This window comes from Rhincodon typus, chromosome 20 (genome assembly GCF_021869965.1).
Source record: "Rhincodon typus isolate 14 chromosome 20, sRhiTyp1.1, whole genome shotgun sequence".
NCBI classification, from domain to species: Eukaryota; Metazoa; Chordata; class Chondrichthyes; order Orectolobiformes; family Rhincodontidae; genus Rhincodon; species Rhincodon typus.
Genome location: NC_063351.1, coordinates 39,187,676 through 39,200,543, shown reverse-complemented (window position 1 = coordinate 39,200,543; position 12,868 = coordinate 39,187,676). Strand labels below are relative to the sequence as shown.

The window sequence follows — 12,868 nt, the reverse complement described above, 5'->3', positions numbered from 1 at the left end:
GGCCATTAGAGAGCTGGATGCTGTGGTTATTCTTTCATTCTAGTTGAAGAAATGGGATAACCTGTTGCACCAGTATTTTTAAGAAAAGCATTCTGTTTTTAATCAAAAAACTGAAACACTGTACATAGAATGATGTTTGTTTGCTTGTTTGTTGACATGTGCTGTTAAACAGCAGCAGTTACGAATTTTGGCTCTTAATTTTCACTTAGATGCATTAAAGTTTATTAACTCTGAAAATGGCTGCAATGACTTCTTCTCATTCAGAATGGTTCTTGCTTTGAAAGGGTCATTAGCTGCATTCTATATCAGATTGAGACTGGAATGCTGTCTGCCTTTGTCAATTACACTGCGGTCCTAATCATTATTATCCCTTGATCCATTCCACCAATACGTGTTTGCTGATCATTTTTGTAACGTTGCTTCTTGTGGGATCTTGTAGTGCATAATATCACTTTTTGTTTTTATTTTCCAAAGCCTTTATTATGTTTTAGCTTGAAGTATTTTGGATTCTAGGACATCATAAGAAATGTTTAGGAAGCATAAGTGTTTATGTCAGTCAGCTTTGTTGGTCTGTTTTCTGCCAAACCCCTGGCCTGAACTCTCTTTTTGAATTCCAGTTACAGGGATAGTGATGCGTACTGTGTACATGCACTCCCTTGCTGACTATGTGATAAGTACTGTGTATGTGGGGTCCCTTGTTGATGCTGTGCCACTCATGCAGGAAGTTTGAAGGTGAAGCTATAGCACGAGACCACTTGCATGTCAAATAGCAAAAGCAGCAAGTGATAGAGCTAAGCGATCCCTCAAGCAAAGGATCAGGTCTAAACTCTGCAGTCCTGCCACATTCAGTTGTAAATGGTGGTAGACAAACAACTGGGAATGCAGGTTCCAGAAATATCCCCATCTTCAATAAAAGACCAAGCCCAGTACATCAGTGGATGAGTCATCTCGACCTGCTCCTGAGGTTCCCAGCATGGCACAAACCAGTCTTCAGCCGCTTTGATTTAGTCCATGTGATATCAATAAACACCTGAAGACTTTTGGATTCTGCAAAGGCTTTGAGAGACTTTGATTGATTGGAGATGATAGTACCAGATTTAATAAGGGTAATAACAAAAGAATGAGGGCAGAGTTGCTTGAAGTGGACTGGGAAAGGAGTGTAGCAGCAAAGACAGTTGAGGAACAATGGCAGATTCTTAAGAAAGAAGTTCGTGACTTGCAACAAAGATACAGCCTAGTGAGGAAAGAAGATTCTAGGAAACGGAGATGTCAATTGTGGTTAATCAGGGAAATTCAGGATAGTTCAAACAGAAAGAATAAACATACAATGTGGCAAAAATCAGTGGCAGACCAGCAAAAGATGATTAAATTTGACAAATTAGATCCACATTTGGCTGGATAGTAGGAGCCGGGGTGCTGGTTGAGGTTTGTTTTTCTGACTAGAAGCCTGTGTCCATTGGGGTTCCATGGAGCTCAGAGTGAGGCCCTTGCTTTTGGTGTGTAATATAAATGATTTAGATTTGAATGTAAGAGGATTCATCTTAAGTTCACAGACGATTAAAAAAAATTGGTGGGCTGGTAAATAGTGAGGAAGATGATCTTAAACTACAAGAGGATATAGACTGGTTGATCAGATGGGCTGATCAGTGAAAATGGAATTCAAAACAGATAAATGCCCTTGGGCAGGTGTACGTGTACACCTTAAGGTATCAGGTCAAGTAAATAAAGTGGTTAAGAAAGCATATAGTAGTCTTGCCTTTATTAGTCAAAATCAGAAATCACATGACATACAGTACGACGGGTTTATTTGAAAGCACAAGCTTTCGAAGCGCTGCTCCTTCGTCAGGTGAAGTCAGCACTGAAAGCTTATGATTTCAAATAAATCTGTCGGACTAAAACCTGGTGTTGTGTGACTTCTGACTTTGTCCACCCCAGGCCAACACCGGCACCTCTACATCATCGCTTTATTAGTCAAGGCATTGAGTTTGAGTAGCGGGGTTATGCTGGAACTGTTTAAAACATTGGTTAGGCCATAGCTAGAGTATTGTGGGCAGTTCTGGAACTCACAGTATAGGAGGGATGCGATAGTACTGGAGACGGTGCAGAAAAGACTTAGCAGAATGTTGCCTGGGCTGAAGAGAGATTGGACAGACTGGGTTGGTTTTCTGTAGACTAGAGGAGATTGAGGGGGTCATGATTGAAATATACAAAATTGAGGTGCATAGATAGGGTAGACAAGATGTTTTTCCCTTTGGAAAGATCAATGACTAGGGCATAGATTTAAAGTGAGGATAGAACATTTAGAGGAAATGTGAGGTATATCTTGCCTGTAAAGGCGGTAGAGGCATAAACCCTCAACATCTAAGAAATATTTAGATTGCACTTCTGATGCAAGGCATACAAGGCTATGAGCCAATTGATGGAAAATGGATTAGAATTGTTAAATGATTATTTTTGATTGGCATAGATGCAAAAGACCTTTTGCTGTGCTAGAAGACCAAAAACCTAGTAGGGGGAGAAGGTAAACTAACAAAAAAATTAAAGAAATAGACAGTAAGAAATTCTTTAAATATATGATAAAGGACAATAGGACCAAGGGAAAAAAATAGGTCCTTTAAAGAATGAAGCTGTGGAATTAATAGAAGAGAACCAGAAAATGGCAGACTAGTTAAATTAAAACTTTGCCTCTGTCTTTGATGGAAAATATTAGTATCATTCCAAAAATACTAAATGATGGAGTGGGGGGAGAGAAAGAGGAGAATAAATAAATATAACAATTCATCCTAGAGAATGGACACTAGGAAACTACGGGGGCTATAGCCTGATAAGTCCACTGGATCCGATGAGATGCATTCTAGGATATTAAAAGGATTAGCTACAGAGTTGGTGTATGCATTAGTAATAATCTTCCAAGAATCCTTGGATTCTAGAAAAACTCCAGACAATTCAAAAGCTGACCATAGTACATTCTTATTCCAAAAAGGAAGGAGACCCACAAAAGGGCCTATAATGACTTTAGTTAGCTTAATGTTTATCATTGAGAAATGTTAGAGTTTATGAGAAGGGATATACCAGCAGACAATTTAGAAACCTGTAATATAATCAAGCCGCTTGGTCCCTTGAAGGGGAATTCATGTTTGACCAGTTTAATAGAGTTCTTGGAGGTAGCAAGCAGATGAAAATGGGAACCAGTAGATGTAATTTTGGAATTTCAAAAGCAGATCTGATATGATACTGCTGCTAAGGCTACTTCTTAAGATCAGAACCCATTATGTAGGGAGTACTGTATTAGTGTGGATAGAGGGTTGGCTAACTAACAGAAATCAGGATGGGGGTGCAGTTTCAGGAAGGCAAGCTGTAACTAGTATAGTGCCACAGGGATCAGTGCTGGGGCCACAATTATTACAGTATTAATGACTTGGAAGAGGAAGGTGAATATACAATAGCTAAGTTTGTGGATGATACAAAATAGATGGGTGGGCAAAAGTTATGAGGCTGACACACATTGTACAGAGAGATACAGTAGCTACAAGAACAGGTTAGAAGCTGGGAATTCTGGGTGCGTAACTTAACTCCTGTTTTCCAAGTGCCTGTCTACCATCTATAAGGAACAGATCAGGAGTGTGACGGAATAATTAACCTGCTTGGTTGCTATCCCATTCGCCACCTTCAATGTTCAGTCCCTTCACCAGCACTGTACTGAAGTCTGTCTATCTGCGCACGCGCGCACACCATGTTCTGCATGATGTGGCAAGGCTCTTCTGATAGCACCTTACCAACCCACAGTCTCTATCAGCAAAAACGACATGGGCAGCAGATGTGTTGGTGTTCCAAAGTCTGCATCTGCAAGTTCCCCTCCAAATCGCACCATTGTGGCCTGGAACAATCACTATCCTTTCAATGTCATTAGGTCCAGATCTTGGAATTCCCTCTGAGCAAACACTCCATCAGTTATCTCCCCAGGTAGCTTGCTAGTCATTTAACTCAAGTTGCATGTTTTTTGGAAAGGGAACCTTGTAGTTCACAATTCCAAAAAAGACTTTTTTTTTGTGAAAAAGCCACTAATGCAGAATTGAAATCAAAGTTCTGACATCTCTACCTCAGAATACAAGTTCCCAAAATGACAATATATATAAACTTATTTTCAAATCCCACTGTGGTCTTGCTCCACCCTACCTGTGTAATCTCCTTGAACCGTATAACCCTTTTGGACACCTATGCTCCTTTTAATTCTACTTACTTGGGCATTCTGTATTCTAATTGCTCTAGCAAAAGCAGCTATACCTCCAGTTGCCTCGGCTCCAAGATCCTGAATTCCCACCCTACACCTTTTCACCTCAACCTTGCTTTCCTTTAAGGCAACTATTAAAACCCATTCCTTTGACTAAGCTTTTGGTCATCCAACCAATTATCTCCTTATGTTGCTCTGTGAAGTATCCTGATGCCTTGTGAAATTAAAGGCACAATTTATGCAAATTGTTGTCGAATACTGTGGGATTCTCCTTAAAGATCATTCTCTTGTCTTGGCACAGTGTACAAATCTCCAGAATACGAGGCTTTGGGCTTTGATTTGACTGTTGAGCGCTTGGTCTCCATTGGGTATCCTCAGGAGCTATGCAACTTTGTCTATGATCCTGTTTTCCCTACCAGGTAGGAGTTTGAGTGTACGAGGACACTGTGAGATGGGATTGTGGGCACTTAATGGCTGACATGAGGAGAAAAATCTGTAAAAGAGAATACTTCAACGGACAAAAGGGCAGCGTGATTATTTGAAATCCAGTGTTAACCAGTTGTTGAAAATGTTATCCATAATATCCATTGTCACATGATATGCATTGTGTTGATGAGGATGAATTATTGCCTATCACTAGCTTAGCATGTTTAATGTGCAGTACATCTTGAGGATGTAAAGCATTCTGGGGATCTTTGACACATGAAAGCGAGCCTTGCAGATGATATCTCATTTGGGGTGGAGTCAGGTAATGTTATGGCGTTGGAATTGGGAATATTGATGGTAACATGCATATGAGGTCAGAAGCTTGTCTTATGGTCAAATATGACACCAAAGTTACAAAAAGAATGGCTTAATCTCTCACTGCTCCTAGCAAGGGGAATGGAGTTAGTGTCTGGGGAACAGATATAGAGCAGAGATAAAAAGTAATGATTTCAATCTTTCCTGTACTTTAAATGGATCAATTTCTGATTATCTAGTACTGGATGTCTGAGAAGCACTCTGATAATTTAAGAACAGTAGTGCCGAGGTAGAGCAGGATGTCATGAGCATGTAGAAATTGACATGCTGCTTCTGGATGATGCCACTGGGGCCAGCATGTAGCTGAGCAATAGGAAATAACAAGAATAGAATGATTGGAGGCTCTAGAGGTAAGGATGTAGGAGTAGGAAGAGAAGACATCGCAGTTCTTTCTTTGCTTGTGGTCAGATGAAAAATGGAATCACTTTATCAGGTTTAATAAATTCAACTCTACAATTGAATACGGTGAGATTTGAACTCTCGCTTGCTAAATCAATCTGCTAGAACTGGTGTGACTTTATGGGAGAAGAGGTAGTGTTGTTAAAAGGATAAGCATCTGATTTTGAAACAAAACCACTTCTGTATGATATGGCAGATTGGTGCAGACATTGGCATTCTAATCATTGTGAACATTCACTAATCTCCAATTTAATGGCATAAGGAATAAGTTTACCGGATAAGAAAAAGGTTAGTTTATTCTTAGGTGTCTGGTTGTATTAATGTGTGATGATAGTAATTCATAATTAATTTCTGAGAGTATTGAAAGGATTTTTTTTATCATGTTAATTTTGCAGGGGTCTGATTTTTGACACATTATATGGGAACTTGCTGAAGGTGGATGCATATGGGAACATCCTGGTCTGTGCCCACGGATTCAATTTCATGAGGGGGTGCGTGCTGTGTTTAACTGTGAATGTGATTCAAGACAATGGTGTAATTTTTTTTCTTTTTGCATGTTTGTTAAATAACCTGTTTAAAAGTTAAGAATTGAATTTTACCTTTTAATGCACTGTTGTAAATGAGTTTACTCTACCCACTTCATTTATAGAATTAGCTCTCTATGTTGAGGTTCTTGCCTGATAGTTCAGTCTTAAAGGTCAGAGGCATTCCAGTCAAAGGTCAGTGTGTATAGGCAGGGCATGTGCTTTGACCACCATGCCCACTCTGGGCCAGTGTTTGTTTTATTCTTTCACAGGATATGGGTGTTGCTGATGAGGCCAAAATGTGTTAACCTTCTCTGATTGAGAAGATGGTGGTGAGGTGTTTCTTTGATCTGCTATAGTCCTCAGGGTAAAGGGGCACTCAGTGCTGTTAGGGAGTTCCAGGTTTTGATCCAGTGACAGTGAAGGAACAACAGTATGTTTCAAGTGGCTTGGAGGAGAAGTTACAGATAGTGTCTCATGCATCTGTTGCCATTGTCCTTCTAGGTGGAAGAAGTCACAGCTTTGAAAGGTGCTGCTAAAAGAGGCTTGTTGAGTCACTTGTCCATCTTATAGATGGTATATGCTGCTGCTGGTGTGTGTGGCATTGGAGGAAGTGAATGTTTACATTTTTCCCTTTATTCATTAATGGGATGAGGGTGTCGCTGGCTAGGCAGCATTTATTGTCTATCCCTAATTGCCCAGAGGGCAGTTCAGAGTCAACCACATTGCTGTGGGTCTGGAGTCGCATATAGGCCAGACCAGGTAAGGATGGCAGTTTCCTTCCCTAAAGGACATTAATAAGCCAGATGCGTTTTTCCAACCATCACCAATGGTTTCACAGTCATCATTAGATTGTTAATTCCAGATGATTTGCCATTGATGATTGGGGCACTGATCAAAGAGCTGCCTTTATCCTATTTGATGTTAGGCTTATATCCTTTAGAGTTTAGAGGAATGAGAGGTGGTTTTTATTGAAACATACAAGATTCTGAGGGGGATTGACAGGATATTTGCTGGAAAGATATTTCCTCTTTTGGGGGAATCTAGTTCTACGGCATCCAGTTTTAAAATTAGGGGTCTCCGTTTAAAGGTTGAGATGAGGATTAATTTTTTCAGAGAATTCTGTTCCACAGAGAGCAGTGGAAATTGGGTCATTGAAAATAGATAAGTAGATGGAATGGATGAAATGTGGCAGATGCGGTACAATGCAGAGAAGTGTGAGGTGATGCGTATTGGTAGGAAGAACATGGAGAAATAGCATAAAATAAAAGGCGCAACTCTAATGGTGGTGCAGGAGCAGAGAATGCTGGATTTATACCTGCTTAAGTCATTCTCTAGAATTTAGAAAGTTAAGGGGTGATCTGATTGATGTCTTCAAGGTATCAACAGGAAAAGATAGGGGAGGTAAAGAGAAATTATTTGCACTGGTTGGGGATTCTAGAACTAGGGTGCAAAGTCTGAGAATTAGGGCTCCATACAATTCAGGAGAGATGTTAGGAAGCACTTCTATACACATGGAATGGTAGATGTTTCAGACTCTCTCCCACAAACAGCAGTGGCTGCAGGATCAGTTGTTAATTTTAAATCTGAGATAAATTTTTATTAAGCAAAGGTATTAAGGGATATGGGCTAAAGACAGGTATATGGAGTTAAGCCACAGCTCAACCATGATCTCATTTGAATGGCCTACTCTTGTTCCAGTTTAGGATGGCAGGATTGAGGGAGGGGTCAATCAGTTAATAAAGCATTCAGTGTTCTAGGCTTTATCAATAGAGACACAGAGTAAAAGAGCAAGAAGATTATGATGAACTTGAATAAGACACTAGTTTGGCCTCAGCTGAAGTATTGTATACAGATCTGGATGCCGCATTTAGGGAAGATGTGAGGACATTGGCAAGAGTGTGTAAAATGTTTACAAGAATGGTTCTGTGATGAGGAATTTCAGTTATTTGAGTAGATTAGAGATACTGGGACTGTTTCCTTGAGAAGTAAAAGATCCGAGGAGGTCTGACTGACGTGTTAAAAATCACGGGAGGCCTAGACAGAATATGTAGGGAGCAAATGTTCTCACCAATAAAAGGATAGAGAATGAAAGGGCACAGATTTTGAAATAATTATTAAAAGAAGCAAAAGTGATAGGAGAAACTTTCTAATGCAGTCAGTAGTTAGGGTCTGGAATGTACTGCCTGAGCTTGTGGTAGAGGCAGGTTCAATTGAGGCATTCAGAAGGGAATTAAATGGCAGTTTAAAAGGGAAGGATGTGCAGGGTTATGGGTAGAAGGCAGGAGAATGGCACCAGGTGAGATGTTCACGTAAAAGCAAAATACTGCAAATGCTGGAAATCTAAAATAATAACAGAAAATGCTGGAGAAACTCTGCAAGTCTGGCAGCATTTGTGGAGAAAGAAACAGTTAATGTTTTGAGTCCATTATGATTCTTCAGAGCTGAGATGTTTGTCTGGAGAGCTGATATTAGATATGATGGGTCAAATAACCTTTTGCACTGTAACATTTCTGTGAGTTTGTGATATTTGAGGCTGAGTTGGACAGATTTTCGATTGACAAGTGAGTTGAGGGTCATGGGGGATAAGACAGGAAAATGGAGTTAAAGCCATAATCCTAGTGATTGGCAGAATTGGCTCAGTGTGCTTGGTGGTCCACTCCTTTGCTTGTTTCTCATGATATTGTGAGGAAGATTGCAGGTTGATCAGCTGAGAGACCTTAGTAAAGCATCCTGGCTGCTACCACCCCAGCTGATTTTTGTTTTTCTGTATATAGATCAATACTTAATGACAGCACTCTTTTCACAGCTGTGTAGCTGTGGGAATTTCTTAAATTGCAAGTCAAATTTCTGATCCCTTGACTGGAAATGGTGCAGCATCAATAGCTGGATATTGTGGGTGAATGGCTGGCTGCAACTGTTTCACAGCTTGTTTCCACTTGCCTATTTTATGTGAAATTTGCTGAGTCATGTGTCACAAGCTATATATAACCCAGTGTCTTTCTGAAGGCAGGAGATGCCTTCATCCTTTATGGACAATGGCAAATTACTTCCTTGCTATGGTAGTTCCTGGGTGAACCTGTTGAGATACTGGGCACAGAGTCAGGAGCATAATTGAGAGTACTTGTAGATAAAGCATGCTTTTCCTGTGCTGATGGAACACTGTCATTTGGTGCTATCAGATAACTGTGTTACGTGACATGCATGTGTTTTGTGCAGCCCAGACATAAGGGAGCAATATCCAAACAAGTTTATTCAGCGAGATGATACTGAGCGCTTTTACATCCTCAACACCCTCTTCAATTTGCCGGGTAAGTTCCTTATGTTTGATGTACGGGCAGGGACAGGTCTTGAGGTGGAAAGAGACCCAGAGCGGGTAATGTAGCCTTTGCCACTTGCCTCCAAGGGGAGGCTAAGAAAATTTGAGGTCATTTTCATGTAATAGTGATTGGAATCATGGAACATGGTCCCCCAAATGCAGCAAAATATTGTAGTCCCATAAAAAGTGAAATTAATCTCATTTGAGGCCACTACCAATCTGCAAACTTAACAAAAAAAGTGGAATCCTAGCTCTCTCACTCTTAAATCTTAGGAAAAGTCAGGATCCCGTTGGCCTTCCTCTTGGTTTGTGTCTCATGTCTGGGGGTAAATACTGCAAAAATGATATGGCTGCTGTTCCACCATTCACAGGCCAGGCTAATCAGCAAGACACAGAGCCCCATGTTTGGGCACATAATTAGGTACCTGCTGTATCATTCCTAATTTGGGTTTTTTTCCCTTCAGCACACTTTACTTGAACTAGGAGGCTTCAATTACTGACATTCTGACTGGCTGTTTTTGAAGCATGTAGTAAAACTGAATTCTTCAGTGATTTAATGGATAATGCCATGTCTTCTGTTATCTGGCATGGTGCTTTGACAAGCCGCTGATCTAGTCTCCTTTCTTGGCATTCTGTTCCATGATTACTTGTATTTTGAAAACCATCCCCTGAGTTGTCATCTAGTCACTACTCACTACAGTATTTCCTGCACTTGTGTTCCTTGGTAATCGTTGTTACTGTTGTTTTAGGTGCAAAGGGTGTCTGAATCTGAGTTTGTTTCTCATTGGGGTTCCTGTTATCTTTCCCTCTGCAGAGACCTATCTGTTTGCTTGTCTGGTTGATTTTTTTACGAATTGCCCCCGATACACAAGGTAAGCATTGGTCTGCTTGGAGACGAGCTCACGCCCACTGGATGCAGGGCTGCATCCATCTGGGCTTCCCTTTGGGCTCTCATTGGGTTTGCTGGAGCCTCTTACATTATCTCAGCAATGAAACTTTCACGCTGACAAGATTTTTCATACAAGTAAAAATAAGAGTAACTCCTTGGTGTAATTGCATTGGGCACTCTGTGACAGACAAGTCTGTGTAACAAAGCATGTATATTCCACCTTTATCATGGGCTCTTACCCACCCATTCAATCTCCCTCACAGTTGATGTACACAACTGTTCCTCAAAGGTAAGTGAGCAGAGTAGCGGAATGTTAGTCATAAGAGTCATACAGCATGGAAACAGACCCGTCGGTCCACCTGGCCCATGTCAACCATGTTCCCAATCTAACTAGTTCCACTTGCCTGTGCTTGACCCATTGCCCTCAAAACCTTCCTATTTATGAACTTATCCAAATGTTGGAACTGTACCTGCATTCACCACTTTCTCTGGCAGTTCATTCCACACATGAACCACTCTGCTTCTTAAAAAAAAAAAAAGGAAAAAAAATTGCCCCTCATGCCTTTAAGTCTTTCTCCTCTCATCTTAAAAATATGCCCTCTAGTTTTGAACTCCCCCACCCTAGGGAAAAGACCCCTGTCATTCACCTTATCTATGCCCCTTATAAATTTATAAACCTCAATAAGGTCACTCCTCAATCTCCTACACTCCTGTGAAAAACATCCAGTCTTTCCAGTTTAGTTTTACATTTCAAACCCTCCATTCCGCACGAAGCGGAGGTGATGGCCTAGTGGTATTATCGCTGGACTGTTAATCCAGAGACCCAGATAACATTCTGGGGACCCAGGTTCAAATCCCACCGCGGCAAATGGTGGAATTTAAATTCAATAAATATCTGGAATTAAGAATCTAATGATGACCGTGAATCCATTGCCAATTGTCAGAAAAACCCATCTGGTTCACTAATGTCCTTTAGGGAAGGAAACTGCCACCCTTACTTGGTCTGGCCTACATGTGACTCCAGACCCACAGCAATGCAGTTGCCTATTAAAAACAGCCTTCTGAGCAATTAATGATGGGCAATAAATGCTCTCATCCCGTGAATAAATAAAGGGATGAACAAAAGGAACATCCTGGTAAATCTTTTCTGAATCCTCTCCAATTTAATAACATCCTTCCTATAACAGGGCAACCAGAACTACACACAGCACACCAGAAGAGGCCTCACCAACATCCTGTACAACCGCAACAGACGTCCCAACTTCTGTACTCAAAAGTCTGAACAATGAAGGCAAGCATGCTAAATGCTACCTTAACCACCCTGTCTAAATGTGACACAAATTTCAGAATTATGTACCTGAACCCTGAGATCTTTCTGTTCTACAACATTACTCAGGGCTACCATAACAGGCTACCCTACCATTCATTGCATAAATCCTGTTCTTGTATGTATTACCAAAATGAACCCAAATTTAACTCCATCTGCCAGTCCTCAGCCGATTGACCCAACTGATCAATATCTCTTTGTAATTTTAGATAACATTGTTCACTGTCCACTATACCACCAATTTTGGTGTCGTCCACAAACTTTATAACCATGCCTGCTATATTCTCATCCAGGTCCTTTATATAAATGACAAACAAAAGTGGACCCAGCACCGATCCCTGTGGAGCACTGTTGATTGCAGGTCTCCAGTCTGAAAAACAATCCGCCGCCACCCCCTGTATTCAATTGGCAAGCTCACCCTGAATTCCATGTAATCGAACTTTACTAATTAGTATATGATGCGAAACCTTGTCAAAGCCTTTACTAAAACCAAGGCTCTGCCCTCATCAATTTTTATGGTTACTTCATTTAAAAACTCAACTGAGTTTGTGAGACGTGATTTCCCTTGCACAAAACCATACTGACTATCCCGAATCAATCCTTGCCTCTCCAAATGCATGTAAATCCTATCTTTCAGAATTGTCTCCAACAACTTGCCCGCTACTGATGTCAGACTCACAGGTCTATAGTTTCCTGGCATCTACTTACAGCCTTTCTTAAACAACGGCACAACATTAGCCACCATTCAAGTCCTCTGGTACTTCTCATCTATTCACTGTTTGTCCCTGGCCTACTGACAGTTTGAGCACGACAGGAACATTGGAATCCCTTGGAGTATTTTCTGATCTTTGTCAGAACCTGTGCTTGTTACCCCCATTCTCAGTCAGATATTGATTCAGCTATCTTGAAGTTGTGACAGTGGTGATTTCTATTGTGCCTAATTCTTCTTTTCCAAATCTTGCTGTACTGGTGACCAAAATCCTGTAATTAGAAGTTTGAGCTCAAAGACAAATTAAATTGTCGGAAGATGGGCAAACCTTTTGAGTATTAAGATCTTTCATGCTCTCTTTTGACAGTGAAAACTGTGCTCAAAGGTACAGCTGTTCTCATTATTGCAAAGCCCACTTTTGTATGTCCCTCAATCTTGCTGCTGCTTGTAGCTACTCCTTCTGTCAGGTATCTGCTGTCATGGTATGCCACACTTGTTCTATCTTGTACCGTCTTCTCATATCCATTGTAGCTTGTCTGCAACCACTCTGTGACACCCGTCGTCCAACCATGCCTAAGTTGAACCCTCTTTCTGTTGTCCTTTCTCTTTTAGAAGAGATCTCTGATCAGAAGACAAATACTGTTATTTTATTTTCTAGACATCACTTGT

At 40.8% G+C, this 12,868-nt stretch overlaps 1 protein-coding gene across 1 annotated transcript in view; it reads left to right on the top strand.

Moving 5' to 3' along the window:
- Positions 1-12,824, top strand: part of LOC109922715 (cytosolic purine 5'-nucleotidase-like) — a 51,968-nt gene extending 39,144 nt beyond the window's left edge. Inside the window, exons 5-9 of the mRNA XM_048609213.1 lie at positions 4,533-4,650; positions 5,827-5,922; positions 9,175-9,266; positions 10,089-10,146; positions 12,812-12,824. Of these exons, the coding sequence (XP_048465170.1) occupies positions 4,533-4,650; positions 5,827-5,922; positions 9,175-9,266; positions 10,089-10,146; positions 12,812-12,824 (377 nt within the window). The remainder of the gene's footprint in view (positions 1-4,532; positions 4,651-5,826; positions 5,923-9,174; positions 9,267-10,088; positions 10,147-12,811) is intronic.
- Positions 12,825-12,868: the final 44 nt, after the last annotated feature.